Raw genomic sequence first — 25,003 nt, 5'->3', positions numbered from 1 at the left:
TTTTTAGCTATACCTCTCTATCCAGAGAATCCCTTTGTTTCTTTGTTTAATACAACATAGGGAGAAGCAAGACAGAGAAAAGATATATAAAACTGGGGAAATCTCAAAGATCCAAGGCCCATTTTGAATCAGGATTTTCTCACTCATTGCCAGCAAACTGTAGGTGTACACCATGTGATTAGCACCATACGTCATATGAGCAGAAGGAAAAGTGATTGTGAGGTGATTGATTTTTGTGCGTATTTACGCTTTGGTATTGATAGTTCTCTATATACTTACGTTTTTATTTATTGTAAAATATTCTTCCTGCTCCTCTCCTGGTAGATAGAAATTTTCCTGATGGGGTTAGAAAGTCAATAAACTTGGTAAAAATGGCAAAGAAGGATGACCTTAGGTGGTGGTAGTGAGCATTCTATAATCTCTGAAGTGATGGCACCCTTAGATAAGGTAATTACTTAGCTTGGGAAAATCATACATTTCTCTTCTATGGTAAGCTACCTACATATCTTTCAAGGTTGAAATGTTTAACAAAGACCCAAAATGTCATTTTGCTTTTCTCATTTCTCTCGAGAATGCTGCTGAGAAGATAATTTTTCCTAACCCGTTGTTGTGACAACGTAAACCCTCTCTTTGCATTCCTTCATTGGCTTCCTATTCTCTAGTACAGGGGTTCTCATAACATATTTTTTTGGTGGCCTCAGAGTGCAGCCACCAACTCTTGCTGGTGGCCATGCTAGCAATTTTTCTTAAAATACGTAATTAACTTTAGGAAAAAACAAATAAATATGCACATATACATGTCCAGATCATTGTAATTTATTTAGGGTTTTTTTGCAGAATCAAAAATAAAAATAATGCCTCTATTCTTTACTGGACCTAAACAGAATAGAAACAAAAAAAAAGGTACTTTGCATGTTTTAATTATTTTTTTTTATATACTGCTAGTTAGGAAATCTGCTACTGTGAAAAGTGATAGTTGTATATTTGTTAATATCATTCTTCACAGCAGACTTACTCAGCCCTGGCATGCTGGGGGACAAATTAAGCCCTGGATGAGGAGGTGGGTAAGGAGGCAGGGGGGCCAGGGACAATGGGGATCTGGAGGAGGCAGCAGGGGTCGAGATGATGGTGGGGGTGAGTCCAGGGATGGAGCCCAAAACCCTGCCGCTGGGGGGACAGAGCCTGCTGCCACGTAGCCAGAGCCTGTCACCCCAGGGCTGAAGCCTGAGCCACACCACCCTGGTTACCTGCTCCTACAGTGTTTGTGGCTCCAGAGCAGGGTAGGGATCAACCCCTGAAGACAGCCCCGGGGGAGAAGCCACTGCTTTGCCACAGCCCCACCCCAATCACAGCCCAGGAGGCTGTGGCCTCAAGAAAAGCTCCTGATGGCCGCATTTGAGAAATCTGCTCTAGTACCAGACATAAACTATTTGTCTTTGCTTTTAAAGCTCTTTGTGGCATATTCCCACTCTACCTATCATGTCACATTCATTAAAAGTATGGCAACTGTCTCCTCCAGCCAGCCCGTAATGCCTCCATCACACACTTGTTAAATCGTCAAACAACCACCTTTGTATTTCCATGCTACTTCTCACACTTGGGAGCAGTTCCCTGTTAGCATTCATAGTATAGACTACCTCGTTAATGCTCCTTAAAGCTCTCTTTCCTTTTCTGTGATGCCAACGAGAAACTTGGCAATGATAAGGCTGCTAGTGTGCTGAGACTACTGCCTATCTTGCTGACCAATACTGTGTCCTTGTTTCCTTGTACTCCCCCATTTGTCTGTGTCCACCGGTTGCCTCTGTCTTATTCTTAGATGGTAATCTCTTTGGGGGAGAGACCATCGTACTGTTCTGATTGTACAGCACCTCGAACAGTGGGATCCTGGCCCATGACTTCTTGGTGCTACTGTAATACAAATAATAATAATACAAATTAAGGATGTCTCAGAAACACTTGAGCAGAAGTTAAGTGATTTGGAATTAATTTTCTTTAACATAATTTTCTTTAATATGCTTACCAGACATATAATGGTAACATGCTAGAAATCAGGAAAGCGTTCTAAGCATTTACAGCATTAGGCTTTCTGATGCCTTTTTGTTATTGTAAAGCAATGAAAGAAACACTTACATATTAGTTGTGTCTCTGTTTTCCCTTCCCAGATAATCGCTCTTTAGTGGAAATTGCCAATATGTATCATTCCATATCTGAAACCAGTCACCCGTTGCAAACAGAAGAGCAAGAAATAGGCATTGATCCCTTGCAGGGTTACTTGAACAAGCCTGAAGAAGGTGAGTTTAATATTTCTACACTTTTTACATTGTACTTAGAAACCTTACGTAAGAGTCTCATGATTGCTATGCCTGTCATAATTTGTTTAATTCTCTCAATGAAGTTGAGCAGGGCAACTTTAAGAACATTTCACAGAGTGTGTGTAGAGCACTCTGACACTAATGAAAACCATGAAAAGTCAACTTTCAATTACAGATAGAAACATTAGCCAAATGTTTAATGCGCTGTCATCCTTTTTTAATCATAAACCAAACAGTGACTTCAGCATAAGAATATTGAAATGAAACATGGCCTTTGTTACAACTTTTTTCAAAGATGGGCTCTTTCGGCTGCTCTACACTGTTGATTTTTTTTTCTTTGATAAAATTTAGCATTTTATTTTGGGTGAGGTTATGCTGATGAAAAAAGACTGTTTTCTTTTTTTCTTCCTTTGAATCATAACACTTAGCTCTCCTGGTTTCCTTAAATAAAAACCTAAAGTAGAACAGGTGGAATTAAAATGGAAATTACTGTGTAACTCAAGGTAAATTAACACAAGGCAGTATTCAGACTATCCAAATGAAGAGTGAGAAGAAACTGCTTGCATAATGCAAGTGCTTGTCTGTGTTACTTGTCCTTTCTACTTATTTGCTAGTAGTGACAACATGGTTGGTTAGAAGGAAATGATAAGCTTAACAAGATGCTTGAAACCTCATCCTTGTCATGAAAACATTCCTCAAGTACTCAGTTATACACAATGACACCTTAACTACCTGTAATTTTCCAGTCATTGAACGCATGTACCAGGAATGCAAGATAAAAAATTCATTTAAAATTAGAATTGAAACAGCTTAGTCACGTGTTTTCTGTGTGCCTCTATGTGTAAATCTGCAATATAATAAAATATATTAAAAAGAGCAACATTTCAATTTTTAATTAAGATATCAATTATTTTGTAAAAAGCTAAAATCACAGCGCTAATTTTTTTTACTGCTTTATAAAGCTTTTTTCAATGTGAGGAAAAGTAGAATGGACATCTTGGTGGAACCGATTCTATAAAGGTAATAGTTTTTTCAAGTGAATGTCACTACGCTTTTACACTTCACATCTAAAAGGTTAATAGCCATCTTAGTTTGATAAAGCAAATGCATTCTTAGTACACATTTTCAGAAGCCTAGGACTAAAGATTTATAAAATTCTGAAGTATTACATGTTTTCCAAATGAAATACACGTCTTGAAACGGAGCTGAGAGAGACAAGTCAAGATTTTAACCCTGTTACAAAAACATTTTAAATTAATTTTACCCTTTATTGTGCCCAAGAGTGATTAGTTACCTTGAATGAACAGGCTTTTAGTTTTTATCCCAACCTTAACATTTCTATGACATACAAAGTTATTAGTATTGAATTGATGTTTAAAAGTGCCATTAATTCATTTACCCCAAATGTTCATTAACAATGTAAATGTATGCTGATGTTCTATGAGACAAGGAAGTGACTAATGACTCTTCCCACTAACAACACTTAAAATGAATAGAAACTTTAGATAGCTCATCTTGAAGTAATCAAGGCCCTCATTCAGCTTGGCATCTCTGTATGCTCTAAAACAGCTGTCAACTGTTAAAAATATATACACAACACACACATACACACATGGGAAGATCAGGATATGTAAATACATGGTTCCCCCAAAGTCATAAAGGTTACCAACTATAGTACAGGTTTTTTTTCACATTCTGTATATGTAAATTTTTTATGTAATGCATCCATTTCATTTTCATAGCTTTTTTTTTCTCTCTGAAACACATACTGCATTTTAATTTGGTGCCATATGTAACCAAGATCAATCTTCTACGTTTTATCATTTAATTTTAAATAAAGTATATTTTTGGATTGCTGTGGGAGAGGGCTTGTATATCAAAGCATGTAATTTTCCTTGCCCATCCAGTCCGCCTCGGAGGTTCAGTGTAAGGAGGCAATCACGGATTCCTAAATGCGTATTCTAACCATTGGGATGAATCCATCTGTTGATCAGAGACTTTGGTAGGGCCCTAGGTATGTGTAATACAACAGGTCAGACTAAGTGATCATAATGGTCCCTTCTACTGAAATAAATTTAGTCATTCATTGGGAAGAGTATCCCTACAATCATATGCTGGCCTCATATGTGAGAATCAAAGTGTCACTCATGAACCCATTTCTCTCACATGGTAATATGTTGTACTACTAATGTACCATTTGTCTATGCTGGGATTTGAATTTATCTTTTGAATTGCTATTTTAATATTTTGCTAAAATACTGTCCACATCCCTATATTTTAAGATAAATGTGTTTCCCTGTTATTGTTGAAGATGTACCCAATATACATTGTTTTGGTTACGCTATTTAGAGGATAATAAAAAATCACTAAAGAATTTTTCCAGGCAACTTCATCAAGCAGTATAGAAATTCACAAGAGATGCAGCATATTGCTTAGAGATTACTTGTAGAATATTGTGAAATATCAGGCCTGTGTGTTGTTCTTTTGAAGCGGTGATAGATGTTTAGAGTATTATCTTGGAGAATAAGTGGTAAAGGTATTTATAGAGATGAGTTAAAGACAATAAGGCAGATCATTAGTAAGTATAAGCATTGTGAAAATAGATCTCGTTAATGTCAGAAACTAGTCTGATTTGGCAAGCTACAGGAAATACTAAATTTGGGGAGCATGTGTGTTTATTATAGATATAAAATATGGAGTTGTAGGATTGCCACATTTGTCTTTGATTTTCCTGAATTTTTTTTAGAGGCTTTGACTAAAATTAAAGGGATGATTATTTTGAGAAAAAAAGTTACGCATTCAATTTTTGTGTGGTTAAAGAAATTGGGATTTTTGAATCAGAGTGAAATCTCATGAGACTGTGCTTGTTTGCAATTATCCAAATCAAGACAGCCGTATTCAGGCCACTAATTGACCAATAACAGGAAAGATGTTTTGATTTTAAAATGAGTTGTGAAATCTTTAATTATATTACTGATACTTAGGATCTGTAGAAATCTTCTGAGTAAAAATACTTGCTTATATATAGCTTTATGTTTTAAAGGCACTACACAAGCGATTCTTAAAACAGCGCTGTGAGGTAAGTATCCCCATTTTACTGATAGGGAAATCGAAACAAAAGTAAAATTTTCCTAAAGGCCTGTGCAAATGAGTTGCAGATTTGGAATCAGCTCCTTCTTATGGGTAACCTGAACACAGTCATGAGGCAAATAATTTCTTTTCAAAGAAGGAACAGAATGCATCATTTCAAGAATCCAAGCACATGAATGCTTAAATCTGTCCTTCAAGAGGAAATCACACTTTCTACTTTAGCAGTTTTCATTGATAAATAATAATCTCCTGTTAGCATGAAAATCTGCATGCAGTGTATATTTTAACTAAAAATGGAAACAAAATAAAATATTTTTTATTTTTCCTGTGTGCATTTAAATATAGATTCTTCCTCCATATATAGAATCATAAACCTATTCTGACAGTTGGATTTTTTGCTAATCCCTGAACTTCTCACTCTCATCCAGTGTCAGACCTCCACTGACCCCTGTATTTCCTCTCCCTGAACATGCACAGCTGCCTTCTTTGCATCCTGTTTCTGGGGTGCATTCTTGTTCCCATACCATATTTTTAGGTATTGGATTATTTGTGTACCTGAGGTTCATCATGGTTGTCAGTACTGCACTTTCTGGACAGAAGAACTTAAATAGGGAGCCACAATATGGATTCTGGACCTGTTCATTTATTAGTGTGGTTCCCCCCTTCAGCAGAGTTTAAATGAATTGCCTATTTCAAGCCTTCTAACCCATGGATCAGGTATCTAAGTTACTTCTAAAGTCTGATCCTCTGTATGAAATTAAAAATGAACTTTTTAGCACAATGACTGTTCATTCATACCTTTTACATCAAATACCATTCCAACAACTTACTGTTTCATGCATGGGGTATTTGAAATGTGGTTTCATTTTGCTAGGGAAAATTCAGGTTTATGAACCTCTACCCTTTTCCAGAAAAGTCTTGAACCCTGGAGATGAGGAGAGACGGTTGGAGGCAGCATTTCAGAATCTGATTTTCTTCATTTCACTATGTACTGTACCTAGCAAATTATTTTGTTCTTTTCCAAGTTCTTGATGATTAAATTGCAGTGAAGTAGTAAAACTTGGAGTAGCTTTATTTCAGAGTTGCAGTAATTATCTGTAACACAGTTTATAGCATTATTTAATTTTTTAATGCACATTTTGAAGAATACAGTAGGCGCTATTCCCCTTTCATGGGGAAGTTTATCCTCCAAGGATAGACTAGAACAATGTATTTAATCCTTTTCAATTTAATTTGCTTAATATTACAATTAATACAATTAAGGTCACTTGAAATGAAATTATTAATGAATTGGGTAATTTACTTTAACGGTGTCAGTGTGTTCTCACAATTTCATTTGCTTTAATTAGTTTACAAGCTATTATTTAATAGCATACTTCACATAGAAAAATGTAATATGTTCTTGGCTTCTATTAAAGGAAAGGAAAAACTTGTAATGAGTTATGAGTGGTTTTTTTTTTAACGCTGTTAGACGGTGAGAGAGGAAAAGGGTGACATGGTTAGAAAGATAGATATCATAGGGTATGACTGAAATGAGCACAATCAAAGATTGTGAAACTGCCCATCTCAGGGGCCAGGTCAATATTGTCCGTAGTATTTTACAATACTTTGACTACATACGTGCTATAGTCTATATCGGGGTCGGCAACTTTTCAGAAGTGGTGTGCCGAGTCTTCATTTATTCACTCTAATTTAAGCTTTCGTGTGCCAGTAATACATGTTAATGCTTTTAGAAGGTTTCTTGCTATAAGTCTATAATATATAACTAAACTATTGTATGTAAAGTAAATAAGGTTTTTAAAATGTTTAGAAGATTCATTTAAAATTAAATTAAAATGCAGAGCCCCCCAGACCAGTAGCCAGAACCCAGGCAGTGTGAGTGCCACTGAAAATCAGCTCGCGTGCCGCCTTCGGCACATGTGCCATAGGTTGCCTACCACTGGTCTATATTTATTTTAAAATGTACTATGCGTTTATTTAAAAACAAATGTGACATTTCTCTTGAACTCCTCTTTACCATCCTCTTTGGGTTGGTAAGCCTCTGGTTGATCCACTGTAATATTATGGCAGTGGTCCTGCTTTTGTTCCAGTTCAGAAATCTGGAGATTTATGCAAATAACTGAATCCCCTAAAATGCATGTTTGATGAATATATATTGTCTTACTTAAATGCCAGAAAATATCCTGATTACCAATACTTAGGACTAACAAAGCTGCAGCATGATTTGAGCATTTGGAGCATACAAATTGCTATGTTCCTGGATGGCTCTGGTATCTTCTTGGGTTGGTGTGCAGGTAACTCTGGCAAATTCCTAAGCTGCTGCTCCTTGTCCTTTTCAGGACAGTCTGGAGCTCTGGTTGAGTTGCTAGCTGTGCTATATACCACTTTCCCTGGATGGATGGAAGTTCTGGCTTTTCCGGCAATCAGTTGGGGGAATGCTTTGGATGGGCTGCAGCCCCTAGCTGGGTCCAGCTCTGCTTCCTGGCTGGGTTTGCTGTAAACTTGTTATGGCTGCTGTTCCTTGACTTGCTTGCAGGCCCCTGTAACCAGCTTGAGAGACGGCTAAAATACTACCCAGTGTTGTCCTAGTGCTAGCTCCAAGTCTGTGGTGCTGGGTGCCTTGGGGATCAATGGTGTAGGCTACATCTCTATGGTTAGAGTCCTCCTGGGTGGGTCTCTATGGTTAGTCCTGAAGGAGTCTAACTGGAGAGATGCAGCCTACAGTGTCCCCTCAGCTCCACCAATCAGGCGGCATAAACTCCTAGGTGGGAGCAGTTCAGAAAGCAGCTTGACAAAAAAATGAATTGACTACCCTGGCTCTAGCCAATCTGAGCCCTCTGATTGGCTGCCTGGCCCACTCGCCCACCTTGTGGGGCAGAATAACTAATTAGAGCAGATATAGGCAGATCTCTCTTCCTCTCCACCCGCCGTAGCAACCTGGAGCCATCCTCACAGGATGGGATGAGAGAACTAGAGAGCCCTGCTGCCTCCTCCCCTGTCACTTCCTGAGAGCAACAGTGATGGGACAGTGCCTCTGCCCTCCACCCCCTCCTCTCTCTCCCTGCAGCACCCAGCCTCAGTAAGGGCAGAGGGAAGTGAAGAGCCCCTGGAGCCACCCCCACCCCACAGCCTGGAACAAGGAGAGGGCACCCCTCTGCATCCCCCCAGCACTGATGCCAAACAGAGCTTGGTGACAACTCCCCATTGCCATTACTGAGACACATTATCTCCTGGTGTCTAACTTCTATTCCAAATCCAGAAATCACACTTTAAAAATAAATACGTTACTTCTCAACTATTACACACACAACTCACAATAATTATGAATCTTAGCAAGTTACAAGCTTTCTATGGATATATTACATGCTGCTCTTTATGATAGTTTGTAAGTTTTAGGTTTAATACAGTGAGTTTGTCAGGTTTGAAGTGAGAGATGTCTACAAAAAATAGGGGACCCTTTGCCAAGGGGTCTCTGCATCACACACATCCTCTTTAACCTAAATATATTTTGCTTTGTTTTTTCAATATATTCTAACACTGACATGTTTAATCAAAAGCAATTCCTTGTTAATCACCCTTTTCTGTCTGTAAGCCAGACTGAAAATTTCCTACATATTGTAACACACACATCAAGTCCCTCTGCACTTTACTTCTCCCTCCCTCCTACTGCTGGCCACTTTTAGAGACAGGTCGCTGCACTAGAAGGATCACAGGTTTGATTCAGTATGGCAATTCTACTGACACAATTCAAGGCACAATTGTTTAGCCTTGTGCAATACTAAGACTTTGAATGGGAGGCCATCAGATGCAATGACAAAGAATCAAGTCCTCTTAAAGGTAGAAATGAAACTTTACAACAATACAAGGGCTCAACCTATTTGAAGAGAAACAGAAAGGTTTTCAGAATAACACAGAGGAGGGAGGAGCACTCCGTATCCATTCATTGAAGAACCCCTGGTGAAGCTAGGGTACTTTCATGAACATTTGGATCCTTGTTCTTGTGACACTGGCCAGCTTGGCAACAGACTGAACTTTAGTGGTGATGGTGGGGGGAGGATTAACCTATTTTATTATATTGGAAAGGTGACTATTGATAAGTGTAGGCCCTCGTACAAATTTTATAGTTTTGTTTTGTATTGTAACCATTTCTTTCCACCACTCTCTCTTGTTTCTAGTTAAATCTTTAGTCTTTCTTAAATAAACCTACTTTTGTTTTATTATAAGCGCTCACAAGTGCTCTGTGGTTTACAGAAGTGGTGGTTTAAGTTAAAAGCGGTAAACTGTACTTTTGATGCAGAGGGTCTGGAACTTCTGTGAGTACCCAATGTTGGGCTGGATATCAGAAGAATGCTTCAAAGGGACTTGAGAATTGGGCTTCGCGCCTATTGTTAACCTACCAGGTGAAGTTAGGACTGGCATAGCCCAGAGGAGTGACTCAAAGACTGGAGGTGGTAGGGAGCTGACACTCAGCTACCACAAGAAAGACTCCCTCATGCTCTAGTCAGGGATTAACAAAGTGATTCTCAGTCCTGGGTGCACCCCAAGAACTGGCACAAAATGGAAAACTGCTTTTGAAATCTGTGAAACTAGAGAGGATGTTTTTCATACGATCGTAAATTCGAGCCTGGAGCAGGATGCTGATGGTGACGCAGGGCTCAGAGGTCTTCTGTACTGTTCTGTACTATATAAGTTCTTATATAATCCTTGCCATTGTAGTATCTGAACGCCTTCCAGTAGTGTATTAAGCAGTGTGACTAACATATGGCATGTGAGGTATGTTCTTTCTCTCAGTTTCTCCCCAGGGGAAAAGTGTGTGTTCCATGTAGTGTTTTGTTTTGAGGGATTTTTTTAAAATGTAAATGCTGCTGTGCATATATAAAGGTAGAAGAAGCGTGCCTTGCACTTGGAGAAGACAGTGGTGAGGTTTGTGATGGTCCTTAATTCCTTTGGGAGTTCATTCCACAGTCTCATACTAGTGTCCAAGAAAGTGCTATCTTCTGCACCTTTACCTTTACGGTAGAAAGTCCCATTCTGTCTGAGGAGCAGAGTTGTTGATCATGATCCTGGTCCCAAAGCTTTCAGAAATGCTGGGCCCAGGCTACTCAGCACCTCGAAGATAAGGACAGAGCTGCAGGGATAAAATTTCACTACTGCATAGAAGAATGAGCTCTATTAAGTCTGCCTCATGTTGTGGTGGCTGAGCAGAAACAAGGATATTTTCTGCATCTTACAACACCAGATGCTAACATAACACTGTTTTTAATATTCATTTATTAATAATAGCTACTGTTTAGTCTGCTTTTAACAGTAACAGAATTGTGGTGACTACCAGGCCACGGGAACACTTCCTCTTCATTTACATCTTGCATTAACTGTACCTGTCACTTTCTCTCTCAATTCTACTTTCATTTCCTTTTCTAATTTCTTTCTTGGAAAAACGTTCTGAATTGGATATCAGGCAGGAGGAAAAAATGGTAATGCTTTAAAAAAATTATATTACATTATAAAGCCAGTTGGCAATGGATAATACCCAACATTTTTATTTAAAAATAAATTGTATTTAAAGTACTTTTGGATTTTACTGTACTGTATAATTGGTGTTAATTAGTTGTAGACTATAGGCATGACCCAAATCACCTCATGCACAACTTCAGAATAAAGGAGTGGGTTTTACACTGTGCCCCAAAGGTCATCAAGTTTGTGCTCTGTGAAACTGAGGAAGGAAATGAGTTGCAGCACTTGGACCCTCCTTAATGACCTGCCTCAATGTTCAAATCTACGAACAGTTAAAGCACAGACTTGTGAGTTACCGGGACCCAACCCATACATGGTTCTATAACAATCAGCACAAGTTTGCAGCTGAAAATCAATGTGATTTTTCTGCCTATAGCTAACACGGCATAGCTATGTCCTACACTAATTGTAGCTTCATGAATTGTGCTGTGCAGTAATCCAATCTGGATATATCAAAGGCTTGGATAACTGCCCGTCAACATATAGAGAAACTGTCATAAATGGATTGTCAGGGAGACATGAAAGAAGGCCTTTTGGTGACAGAATGACACTTGATCTAGATGTGCATCAAATTATGAACATCCATCCTTGACAATAAACCCTCTCAATAATGAAGGTAGGGACACCACTATCAATGCTTCTCCTAGTTTTTCTTACCATCCCTCTTGTCTCGTCTAGGCTGAAGCCTATCAACTGTGCTTTCATCTTGATCCCTATTGTAGCCAGGGGCGGCTCCATGTATTTTGCTGCCCCGAGCATGGCAGTCAGGCTGCTTTCAGTGGTGCGCCTGTGGGAGGTCCACTGGTAACACGGTAACGTGGGTTCGGCGGCGAGTCTGTGGGAGGTCCGCCGGTCCCGCACCTTTGGCGTACCTGCCGCCGAATTGCCGCTGAAGCCGCGGGACCAGCGGACCTCCCGCAGGCATGCCGCCGAAGGCAGCCTGACTGCTGCCCTTGGTGCGTTGGTGCCTGGAGCCGCCCCTGATTGTAGCTAAAGTAGATGCCATAGGACAGGTTTGATTAAAACAAAATGTGTGAGAGAGTTTCAACTCAGTTTGTTTTTTCAGATGAGGGGACCGATTGAAGACACAACTTGTAATAGTATGTGGTTTGCAAATTAAATAAAAAGGGAAGTTATTTTTTAAGAAAGCCGCACCATTTTAAATCCATTTTACTGGCAGTCTGCAGTTCTGAACAAGAATAAGATTTCTATAAACATGATTTTTGTAAAGATGACTATACCTCTATACATGGTTCTATCTCTGTAGTCGTTCATTATAGTTAAATGGGGTAAAAAGTATTTTTGGAACGATCAGTACTTTGACCTACATGGTTCACATACTGTGGCTGTCCTTAAGAAGGTTCTTCCATTTTTGGGAGCTTATCAGTTCTAGCAGTATTCTTCATTTTAAATGTAGGCACTCCTCTCAAATGGTAGTCTTTAAAAACAGAAGACATTTTTCAAGTGTGACCATTGTAATTGTAATTAACTGTATATTAAAACTAGCTCATTGCGAGTAACATAGCAGTACAAAAGGAGGCCTTCATTCTCTCCTTTTACATTTCATTGAAAGTTGATACAAAAATTATAAAGGTGCAGTTCTACACTTCACACAAGTGATTCCATGCAAAAAGAAATAAAGAATCAAATTATTTCATGTTTCTCTCCTGCATTGGGAAGAGACAGTTGGATAGTATGTGATTAAATAGTAATATGATTAAATCATAGTATGATTAATTATAGTAATATGACTAAAATTATATATTAAAATATATATATATAGAAAGGGAATATATGTACAGTACATGTCTATATAATCCTACGTATCAAATCTCAGGATGTTAATTGGATTTGTTTTTTTCTTTGGTATCGTGAATCATAATCCTAAATGTGGGTAATATGTTGGATAGATCAGTTTGCACTCAAATATTTTTGAGTTCACTTCTGTTCTTCGATGCAGAGGAATGCAGGTTGTACAGTAGTTATGACCTGAACAAGCACAACACAATAAAGCTGGAGTTAGTCCTATGTATCTCAAGCCCTTAGTTTGTTTATGCTATTGCCTTAGAAACTAATTTCTAAACTGCAGCAAAATGTGTCAATATGTACTGAAACTTTCCTGACTTTTGATTTTTTGATCATTTCCTTTTATTTTTAAAGATCTGGAATTTCCTGTTTTAAAAATTAGGGAGTTAAGCCTTGTGTTTCATTTAATTGTCAAAAGCTTACCCTTGCAAAGGTCAGATTTTAGGCTTCAGATCAGTAGGCCTAAAAGTGCCTTAATCTTTTGCCAACTTGTATATCTTTGCAGTGTCTTCTCTATAGGTGCATAATTAAGTAAAGGTGCTCAGCATGAGGGGAAAAACAAAGTACCATAATACTTACTAGCTAATTTCTTACTATTCACAATAAGATGTGTATATTTATCAACAATCTGGCATCTTAACAAAGAAAAATAAGCCTACATTTAGGTGCCACTACTACAAACAAAGCAGCTGATGCTTTAATGAATACCATACCGAGGGCCATGCAGGACATAAGGCGAATTAAGCAGGTTACAAACTGCACATCTTCTATTTAGATATAGGAGATTTCCCCAGCACTGACAATTAGTTGAACTGATCAGGCAAGCAGACAGACAGAAACAGAAGGAGACCATTTGTATCAATTTGAGTAACACAATTAGTAATGAAGTAAAATAGCCACACAATGTAGTTTCACCTCCACTTTGGAATACACTGTTCCCATCTCCACAAAATAAATAAATAAGTGCGGTGTTTAACAAAAGCTTATTTTCTGTTGTTTACAAATTGAGCGCAAAGGAATAATACACTTCGAACCCAGAATATTTTTTTTAAGAAAACATTTTCTGGACATACAAACAAATTTGAATCTCTGTAACCTGACAGCTTTGTTTAAATGCTGAATGAGTTTCCTTGTATGAAAATCTTTTCAAAGTACAGCAATTCAGCTGTGAAAACCTGAATACATTAATGATGACAAAGAACCTCCAGAATGAGCCAACATTTGCTTTTGTTCTTTTACAACATTTCCTGATGAATTGCATATACAAAAGTGTTACAGGTTATTTTAATTTTCCTATTTTACTTTGATAACAAATGTCTCTACTGTTTATCTTTTCAGTTACAGTACCTTATTATTACTAATCAACTTTAATTATTTTTAACAAAATGATTGAGACTTCTTTTTCCCTCTGACTTTTTCTGTATAATGGACTGTCCTAAAACTGTTTAAATTAATGGCAAAGTTCCCATGGACTGCAGTGGTAGCAGGGTTGAAGGCAGTGTGGTTTAAGTGAGGCAGTAGTGTAGGCCAAGCTGCTTAAAAGTCATTGGTCATTTTGGGTGCCTACATTTTTGGGTGTCCATCCTGAGATGTTATAAAAGGACCTCATTTTCAGACGTTGGATGCTCAGCACTTTCTGAAGATCAGGCCACTGTTAAGGTATCTCAAATTGAGTACCCAAAATCATATTTTTAAAAAATCTTGGCCTAAAGGTTTCACTTATAAGAAATAAAACAAAAAACAAAAAAACAGTAGCATTCATGGTCTTGTCTAGCTTTAGACCTAAACATGCTCAAAATTCAGTGAACCAAGCAAGGGCACAGGATGGTGTTTCTAATCCCACCTGGCCTAACACATACATGTACATGGTCTAGTTTGGTACAAATTCCATGTAGTAGCTCCTTATTGATAAGCAAGGCCCTTTTTGTTTTTGTTTAACATTTCCCAGAAATGTATCTGTTTATTGCACAAAACAAATGGGTGAAAATTGGTGCAAGAATTAACTTCATGCTTTTCTGGGTAAATACCCAGGTTAATATTGGGTGACAGGACGACAGAACAAACGCAACAAATAAAGAGAAAAGTAAGAGTACTTATGATCCATGTTCCCGCTCCAGAAGGAGAGAGGGCAGGTCAGTTTCCTGGGCCACACAGGTTACTGAACCACTCTCTCTTCTTACAGAGTGGGGAGTTGGATCTGGGAAGTACCAGCACTTCTTCTTTTAGGACTCATGCACTGGCGTACACATACACATGTACTTGCTCATGTTTATCTTTCACTAGATTGCCTTACTTTAACACATAGACTCACATTTTACTCCTGGGGGAATTCTGCGCCACTGCGTAATGCAGAATTTTTCAGAAATTAACGTGCATGCAGAATTTCCTTTTCTCCACAGAAATTGGCTGCAGTGGTGCTAGTTGCTGGACCTGGCAGAGCCCAGCTCGCACATAGAAGAGACTGCAGGAGGGAGGGGAAGGGAGCTAGAGGGTTCCTGGCATGTGCAATTCCCAGCATGCCCTGAGGGAAGGAGAAGGTGATGCATAGGAAACACCATGCAAGCCTGGGACCGAGCATCAGGCTGTTTCTCCTCTGGATCCCTGGGCTCTTGGGGTGGGGGGTGGGAGGGGAGTGTCTGGACAAGGAGGGGCATGGCATGGCTCTGGGGAGAGGTGGAGGTGTGGGTATCTCTCTCCCCAGCTGAGCTCTGGGGCGGGGGGAAAGGGGACAGAGAACAGGAACTGGGTTATCATAAGGGTTTCTTTAACTCTACTCCGGGGGGGGGGGGGGGTTTGTTTGTGTCTGTATTGTTACAGACATACTTGCTGACAGGTATTTTGAAATAAATTGCCAAAATAATTGAAACTGGCGTGATTATGTAGTGTTATTTTGACAAATAAAATTTGCAGAATTTCTTATTTTTTGGCGCAGAATGCCCCCCAGGAGTAACATTTACACTTAGACTACTCTATTAACATAAACACATCTACCTTATGTAATGTATTGGATTTTCGTAACATAATCAGTATTTTCATGTACTTAAGTGCTATAACATTTGGGTAAAATTTGGTAAAAACTTAAAATGAAGGGCCTTGTTGATAGCTGTTTTTTGGTATTCAAGTTTAAAAAGAAATACTTTTTGTAAAGTTAAAAATGCAGTAAAAACACGTACTAAAATGTAGCAGATTTTTTTAGTCATTCATAAGTATTCATTAAAATTAAAAAAACTAAAAAACCCAGGCTTTCCTCTAAAATCATAAATATTTGGAAGATGGTATGATGTCAGAGTGGGTGCATGTGACATTACTAAGGCTTTTATGACTGATTTTTTTCCCACAATTCAGATGGAGCTATTTATGCTATAGATATAACTTAAAAAAACTTGATGTATTTATGCTATAGATGTAACTTAAAAAAAATATTAGTTAACTTTTTCTTATGTTCAAATATTGTGTGCCTCAGTACTTCCAGGTTCCCACCTGAAGGATCAGAAGTGCAAAAATATTGCCCAATTGGATGTTCTTTCAAAGTTTCTAAACCATTTTTATGCACCTAGGATACTTAAGCAATTCTTTGAATTACTAGGTGCTTTAGTCTGTCACTACAACTGTAGTTGCTATACTGGGCTGACATTCACTGAAACTCAATGCAACTCACAAATTATTTGATATAATGATATGTTCATATTAAGTCTGTGGATAATTTAGATACGATTTGATGCAAATGGAAGACCCATGTTTTTAATGTTATGTCATATAGGTAAAAAGGTTAAAAATAGAAGATGCATAGGAGCATATGTAAAATATAATACCCATTTTAAAAAAAATAAATAAATCTGTTTTTCTTTTTAAATAGCTAATGCCTTTCCCAGTTGTAAATAAGTCATTTGTGGTCTGTCACTTGAATCCATCCCATGTATCCTTCTCATCTGTCTGCATGTCCTAATCAAATTGAATTCAAATAGAATCCAATCAAATCAAATAGAATCAGCAATTTACTGTTTAAAAATGTATAGTATGTCATATACATTACATGAAAAAAGGATGCTTTCTTTTAAGGTGAAAATGTCATATTTTGGTTAGGGTTAGAATACCTCTTCCATATGCTTGCCACTTAATTATTTTTTAAGATACTATAGTTGCTTTTGTTTACTTTTTAATTCAAAAATGTAAAAGCTTCGTTGAAGGAGGAAAAAACCCCATAAATCTGTCCATTAGTACGCCTTTTTACCTTGCACTCAAATGAATTCTCATCAAATTTGATTTGCTGACTGGTGGCCAGAACAGATGTTATCTTAATGGAATAGAGAAGAAAATTAAGCATGTTGAGCCACAGAGCCACCTTCAAATTTCTGCGACCTGGTGTTATTTTTTTCTTATACAAGTATGATTTAAAATGTTCTAAAACTTGTTCTTTGCAAATGCTGTACAAAGCTCAGCTCTGAATTCTCACTCGCCAGCTGACTGCAATATTTTATTTTTAAGATTGATTTTATTTTACTTCATGAAATAACATCTCATTAATGTAGCATGTTTAAAAAATAATACACTTCCAAATCTGAGTCTCCTGTCCCAACCATACAAGAAGTATGACATATACTTAAGAAAATTCCAGATTTTTTGTAAGTGTAAACTGTCTGTATACAGTTAATTGTGAGTTATTCTAACCATTTACCTCAGGTTTCTGTTGGTTAGAACTCAGTGAATCCCAGCTTTTTGCTTTAAATATTCTAGTGTTAACATAAAGACTTTTGTGAATTTGGGCCCCAAATAAAATTTCATCAATTTAATTAATAAACACTTTTGTATGCTTAAATGGTGAGGATTCTTCCTAATCTGATAGCTCGCGGGATGCCAACATGACAGCTTTAAGTGTGTGGTCTGCATGAGGTGAAATTGCACTCTAGTCGTGGCATTAATTCAATGGCAGTTAATTCAGTTGTTCAAACAGATTTTTAATGCTGCTGTGTTGTAGTATAGCTCCATCTCAAGTAAGCTTCTCACTTGAAGGATGCCATGGAAAACCCACATTGATTGGGGTTGGGCTCTTCCTCATATTTATGCACTTTTGCATGCAAAAACTATTTTGTTTGCATAAACAGACAAATTAAAACAACAAATTATTTGTGGTTGTGAAAAATATGATATAGTTTTTCACACCTCTAAGCTGATAATATCTTGCTAAGATTCTATTGTAGAATGTGTTAGATGTGTTTGTACTTAACAGTTTGATTTTAAGATTCTTGTGGAAAATTTCCTTGGATGGTAGGATCGTGACATCAGGGTGAATCAGCTAGTTAAAATAAAATTTCCATCTTTTGCATATTTTGTGCCTATTGGTTAAAGTTGCAGTTCACAATAGTGACATTGAGGCTTTTAAATGGACACTAGTATATATTTCTCAGAATAGTTGACGTTAGTATTTTACTCTATTTGTAATACTATGTGAGAACTTTGAAAACATCTTATTACTATTTACTCCTTTTCCATTTGTCAAATATGTTTCATTTCTGTGGAATTTGTCAACATGACATTAGATACTTGGTTTGGGGCTTTTTCTTTTTTTCTTAAAAAACACCATTGATTGTCATCAGAGTGGAGGCTAATAACATCAGAAACTTGTTCAATACAGTTAATGTGCAAAAGTGCTAGCTCCAAACCAATGTATATTAACGCATGATGATAATTTGTATGCGGGGTGCTGGAACAATATGTACAGCGGGGGTGCTGAAAGCCATTGAACCAAACTGTAAACCCTGTATATAATGGAAACCATTGCAAGCCAGGGGGTGGGACAGCACCACCAGCACCCCTAGTTCCCGCACTTGTATGTGACTCAACAGGAGGTTGACTAAGCCTACTCTGAAGAGCCTCCTGTGGCATGTGCGACGTCAGCACATTTTAGGACTAGGATTTGTGAATTTGGGATCCATGCTGGTTATTTGCTATAAAAGAATAAATGTGTAGACTGTTCATGTTTTTAATTTCTTGGCACCAAAATGGGCATTATAAATATAGGGAAGATTGTGGAGGAATTTAATCCACCAGATTGTTTAAAGTAGGTCACATGTTGGGCCTAAATTATTTGTAAAAGCAGCAAAGAATCCTGTGGCACCTTATAGACTAACAGACGTATTGGAGTATGAGCTTTCGTGGGTTGCATCCGGTGAAGTGGGTATTCACCCATGAAAGCTCATGCTCCAATACATCTGTTTTTACAGATCCAGACTAACACGGCTACCCCTCTGATACTAAATTATTTGAGTACTTTTTTGAATGGTAGCTTGAAGTTTTGTCATGGCGATGAATTGATTTTGTTGCAAACTCATAGAATTTTATATGAATTTATGTACACTATCTATAATTAAGAATTTAGTTTTATTTGTTCGAGCACTTTAATATGTTTATCAACAAGTAGTTTCCACTTATAATTTTCACCACTATTTTAAAGATGTTATTATAAAGCATTACAGTTTTACTTTATTAATTACAGATCACTTCTCCTGGGGTTATACTGTGGCTGATTAAAATAAAATTACCTTTAAAGGTCATCACTTTGACCAAAGTATTAATTTAAGGATGAGATTCTTTACATTCGGATGTTTACAAATTATGATGTTTAATCTTTGCCTAGAGGGGGGGTGGAGTGTCTGAAAGATAAGATGGTTAACTAAAATGACTGTAGAGGCAAGTAATCTTCCATTTTAGTGTATTTCTTCTTCTGAATAAGTTATGTTCTAATAAAAATTAAAGAGCAAGTTGCATTTGGAAGATCAGGTCATCGTAATTCATTGACATTAGGCCACATAACTGAATAATGTCTTACTTCAGTGAAATACATCAAATGAGATCAACAATTATGACTCATAAACATGCCTCGCAGGCATAAAACAGCAGGGAATTAGCATGTGAGGCTGATAAATATGCATGTAAATAAGCTCCCAAAGGAATAACATGGGTTTGATTGATAGGTTTAGAATTGGAACATATGTAAACCCCTTTATTCCTCATTCTGGTGTAGCTAAGTAAAGATGCATTTTACTTGTTAAAAAGTTTCAATAACTTTGTAAATCTTAGTGCCACATCTGTTTCTGTGTGTGTGTGTGTGTGTGTGTGTGTGTCACTTGTGAGATTAATTGAATTGTCTACAGGGTAGATAGCCCTCACACATAGTGTATATGGAATATCGTGGGAGAGGGTGGAATGGATGTGTGGGTGGCGTGAGGTAAGGATCTTTGTTAAAAGTCTAGTTCTACATTTAGAAATTGTCAGCTTGTAAGTAGTAAATTATCAGCATTGGTAAAGGTGCCAGTATATTTTTTTCTCTAATTATATTTTGCCCTTAAAATTCTTAATCTATTTACTTTGTACTGAGTGTCACAAGTGCTGCTACATTTGAGTCTGGCAGTGATTCCCAGAAGCCCCCATTGTGGGGGAGTTTTATACTTGATTGCTTGTAGGTAACTTTAGAATGTCAGAGGTATCACTCACATTAAGAAAAAAGGAAGGTTCATTTAAGCCAACCAACAAATAGAATTATTCTGTGCAAAAACTAGATTTGCCTCCCCATTGATTGGAGTAATAGATTCTGTACTCTGTGTGTGTGTGTGTGTGTGTGTGTGAATATTTATAAACACCTTGGCTTGCCAGATGCAGACCAATTGGTAAGTCATGGTCATGTGACCTAAGATACCTTTGCTCCATTGCCATCCCTACCTAGTAAGTAGTGTTAATGCCAAAAAATTTTTGTAACTTTTGGCTGAAACAGGGTTGCATGACTCTGTAGCATATAATAGAGAAGCTAAAGTAGCCTTAGCACAGCCACTGTAGCTGTGTTCTTGCAGCACACTTACGCAGCATAGACATTTTTAAATGGTACTTAAACATGTCCTGACTGAAGTTTTATAGATGTAGAAACTCCAGTGGGCAGTAATGCCCTCAGTTTTCAGGTATTGTAGGTATCCCGTTATCAGCCACTTTCTTAATCCCAGCTGGGTAATAGATATTCATAACATCAGATCCAATCTGTTTGTTTATAGAGAATATAGCCTACTAGAAAATGATGAGTGCAGGAGTCACAAACCGAAGATTAGTATTATAAATTGGAGAGCCAAACATTTTAATCAAGAAAAAGTTAAAACAGTTAAATATTTTTTTAAACAATACTTAGTATCCTGATACTGATGTATACATTTAGTATTTTTTCAATAAAAACTGTGTAAGAACAATTTGTTATGCTTCTACTGGATGGTACACACCGTAAATCAGATGTTTGAATTCATTCAAGGTGCCAATGAACAGTGTTGCATCTTACAACACATATTGTATTATTGCCTGCAGAGGTGTGAGTGTGCACATAGATTTAGAACAGATATCTGCCAGTTAAGTTCGCTAAACCATTCCCATGTTTGCGCACATACACTTTCTACTGTATTCACCTTTTGAACTACAATTTCAATGCCTGGGGGGGAGGGGGGGAAACCTAAGCAAAACCACTTCTGTTGTGTCGGATTTTTGAGAAATGGAAAAATTAGTTTTCCTATCAGGTTAGATTTTGTAAACCCAGAGAGACACTCTTGAGCCCCAGACCCCTACCACCTTTTGCTGCTGTTCTTCATTTGAATTATAATAACCTCAACCAGATGGAGATCCTATAAGCAATATATATACATATTATACAATCTCTGTAAACACAATAAAATGCTCCTGTTCCCAAAAGATTATGCTCTAGTTTAAGCCAAGACTAAGAGAGGGGTGACACCAACAAATGATGGGTATGAAGGTGGTTTGTTCCCTTCATAGACTGTATATACAATTTGGTTCAGAGGTTTCTTGGAGGGACTCTTATTAATGGAGACATATAAGCAGATCAGTTTCAGTAGTCTCAGTTCATTTCCTGCCTGCCTGTGCGGTTATTACTCCTTTTCATAGAAAAGTTACCTACATCTAGGATAACCTCTTGGGCCACCAAAAATTAGCAGAGCACAGAACCAGAAATGCAGCCCTTGTTTTCCAAGAGTTTGTTTATTTACAGCAGTAGTTGTGGAAGCATTTACAGCCTATTACCACTGACTGACCCCTACCCTTTCTTAATGGCAAAAGAAAGAAGACCACCCCTGGGATCCCTGCTAAGAGATTGTCAAAATATCCTTTGAAGGGAATCTACAGCCCACCCTAAAACATGCAATAATCCAACCATTACTAAAGAAATTATCACTTGTCACTGGAGACCTCTCAAACTATGGTCCAAAGTCTAATTTCCCTTTTCTAAGCAAACCAATTCAGAAACAAACAAAAAATATCCAACATCTGCTTGTTAGCTGCTAGTATTCTGGACTCCTTCTGGTCAGGCTTCATGCCAGGGCATGTAGATGACCACCTTCTGTTCATAGGCAATGGAAGTGCATGCTTATCTTCCTGGATTTCTCTTGAGCATCTGATACAGTTGATCACCAAATAGTCTTACCCTAGCTCAAGAGACGGTATGGCTAATGGAAATGTCTGAAATGGTCCAGGTATTCCTTTGAGATAGAAAACCCAAAGGGTCATTACAGACCATTCCTCCATCGCTAGAGTCCTCTCCACATACTATCTAATATGTGTGAAGCCATTGGAGAGCTGGTGAAATATAGTCTGAATTGACAAGAGTGTACAGACAACACCTAGCTCTGCATCTTATGTCAAATATAAACAGCACCATCTCCAAGCTTTATCATCACCTAGCCAAAATCAGTACTTTCACGAAGAGCAGCTAGCTCAGGGGTCAGCAACCTTTCAGAAGTGGTGTGCCGAGTCTTCATTTATTCACTCTAATTTAAGGTTTCGCGTGCCAGTAATACATTTTACCATTTTTAGAAGGTCTCTTTCTATAAGTCTATAATATATAACTAAACTATTGTTGTATGTAAACTAAATAAGGCTTTTAAAATGTTTAAGAAGCTTCATTTAAAATTAAATTAAAATGCAGCGCCCCCTGGACTGGTGGCCAGAACCCGGGCAGTGAGAGTGCCACTGAAAATCAGCTCGCGTGCCGCCTTCGGCACTCATGCCCATAGGTTGCCTACCCCTGAGCTAGCTAAAGCTGAACCTATGCGAGGCTCAGGTGATATTGGTAGGACAAGGGAAACACTACAACAACAACAACAACAAAAACCAACCACCTTACTTCTGTTATATCCCTTACTACTTAGAGCACTGGTCTTTGGCAGTTGATGTCTTTTTGGATTCCTCAGTGCTATTGGATATCCAAAATATATGGTTGCAAAAAAAATCATCTTGCATCTGAGAGTGGCTACAAGATTGAGCCCCAATGTATTAGATTCAGACCTGACCACAATTATTTTCACTTTTGTTACCTTCAGGTTGGATCATTCATATAAGAATGAAGCCACATACATAAGAAAAGTTCTAGGTGGTACAAAATGCAGCAGCTGATCTGGCTCCCCATTTATCAGAGTCCAAATCAAAATTATCTTAATGTACAGAGTCATCCATGGTATTGGCCCTAGTTTCCCTGAAAGAGGTATTTATTCACATTGAGGGTCGGGGGGCACCTTCGTTTTATACCTCACAAAATTGTGAATGCTCTTGGAGGACAAAATGCACATCATCTTTCATCTGGATAACAAGTTTGTTGGAGAAATGCTAAATGCGGAACCCATCAGTTGTCCACTAGCAACTGCCAAGTCAAGGACTGAACAGAAGTGCTATGAAATTTTCCAGGCGTCCTCAACACAGCCTCTCAGTCTTTGCATACATATTATGTTTCCAGTTGAAATGCCTTGTACCTGATTGTCTGCTATGAGAATTTAGATTTTTTTCTGACTTAGTATCAGGAATTTAAATTCATGGATGGTTAACAAATAGATACCAGATTTTTGAGTATGACATTTGCAATTTGACCTTGTCTGTAACCAAACCACTTTTCTCCCTACTTCCTCCAAACAAAGTGGATGGATAGTAAAGGGACCATTATCTGTATCAAACATAAAGATTACTCTCGATGAGTACAATAATCAGTCTTCAAATTCAGCAAATATATTGGCCACGTGCAGGCAGCTGAATATTTGTAAATAACATTTGTTGATATGTGTTCAGTTCACCTGTCCCGTTTCACCAATATCAGTGTGTGATACTAACAAACCTGAACTAGGAGTACATGAGCTAATGTGCATTTAACTCTGCCCAGTCAAGTCTTTGGTAGAGCACTTCTAAATTAAGCTGAAACCATCAACAACTGACCATGTTATTCAGTTCTTCGAGTGATTGCTCCTATGCATTCCAGTTAGGTGTGTGCGTGCATGCTCGTCGGAAGATTTTTACCCTAGCAACACTCGGTGGGTCGGCTGGGCGCCCCCTGGAATGATGCCGCTATAGCGCTAGATATATACCCCAGCCGACCCGTCCGCTCCTCAGTTCCTTCTTACCGCCCGTGACGGTCGTTGGAACAGTGGAGTGCTTAGTTGACCTCCACAGCCCTAGCTTCTCACTGCTTTTCTTCTCATACTTGTTGTATATAGTTCTTTAAAATTAGTTAGATTAGTTTAAATAGTTTGTTGTACTTAGTGTTAGTTAGGGGAAATCGGGGGGCCTAGCCCTTCTTTTTCCCAACCCGGTGCGGGCTCATGCCCAAGGCACCGGGATTTAAGCCGTGCTCGGCCTGCCAGCGGCCCATGCCGATTGGAGACCCTCACGACTCCTGCCTGCGATGCTTAGGAGAGTCTCATCTTACAGATAAGTGCCGCATTTGCAAGTCCTTTAAGCCAAGGACAAAGAAGGAGCGGGACTTTCACTTGAAGCAGCTCCTGATGGAATCGGCACTTAGCCCTGCGGTGCCGACACCAGCCGCTCCACAGACCGCTTCGGTGCGGAGCGCTCCAGTGGTTCCTGGCCGTTCCGGTACCGAGGCCATGAAGAAGCAGCAGCCGGCACCGGCACCCCGGCACCATTCCCTCTCTCCCTCGAGGAAACGTAAGCCCGCGCAGACGTCCTCCAAGGTCTCTGCACCAGGACCTCTCGCCCAACCGCCGGCGCCCCCGGCACCAACTCCGACAGCGCATAAACCGTGCGGTGTACCGTTGACTCCGGCACCGCAAGGGCCGTCGAGTCCGGTACCTCCTTGCTCCCCGGTGCATACTGCGGTCGAGGTCGCTTTCCCGTCGACACCTGAAACCTTTTCGATGGCGAGAGAACTCATTGCGTTGACGGAGCCAATGCATACTCAACCCCCGGCACCGCCGGTGCGGGTTGTTAAGTCAGCGGGCAAGCCGGCTATCATGCGG

The 25,003-nt window shown here is 38.6% G+C and overlaps 1 protein-coding gene across 11 annotated transcripts in view; it reads left to right on the top strand.

The window, feature by feature from the left end:
- The window catches only part of TBC1D5 (TBC1 domain family member 5), a 487,219-nt gene that overhangs the window by 191,440 nt on the left and 270,776 nt on the right, over positions 1-25,003 (top strand). For 9 of the 11 annotated variants that reach the window (XM_039523970.1, XM_039523966.1, XM_039523968.1 and 6 more), the window contains one exon: positions 2,163-2,291. In XM_039523970.1, coding sequence (XP_039379904.1) covers positions 2,192-2,291 — 100 coding nt within the window. In that variant the 5' untranslated portion in view covers positions 2,163-2,191. Of the gene's footprint in view, positions 1-60; positions 223-2,162; positions 2,292-25,003 lie in introns of all 11 variants that reach the window. The other 2 variants (XM_039523969.1, XM_039523967.1) reach the window with 1 other exon arrangement.

This window comes from Mauremys reevesii, linkage group 2 (genome assembly GCF_016161935.1).
Source record: "Mauremys reevesii isolate NIE-2019 linkage group 2, ASM1616193v1, whole genome shotgun sequence".
Lineage (NCBI taxonomy): Eukaryota > Metazoa > Chordata > Testudines > Geoemydidae > Mauremys > Mauremys reevesii.
This window is presented reverse-complemented; position numbering and strand designations above follow the sequence as displayed.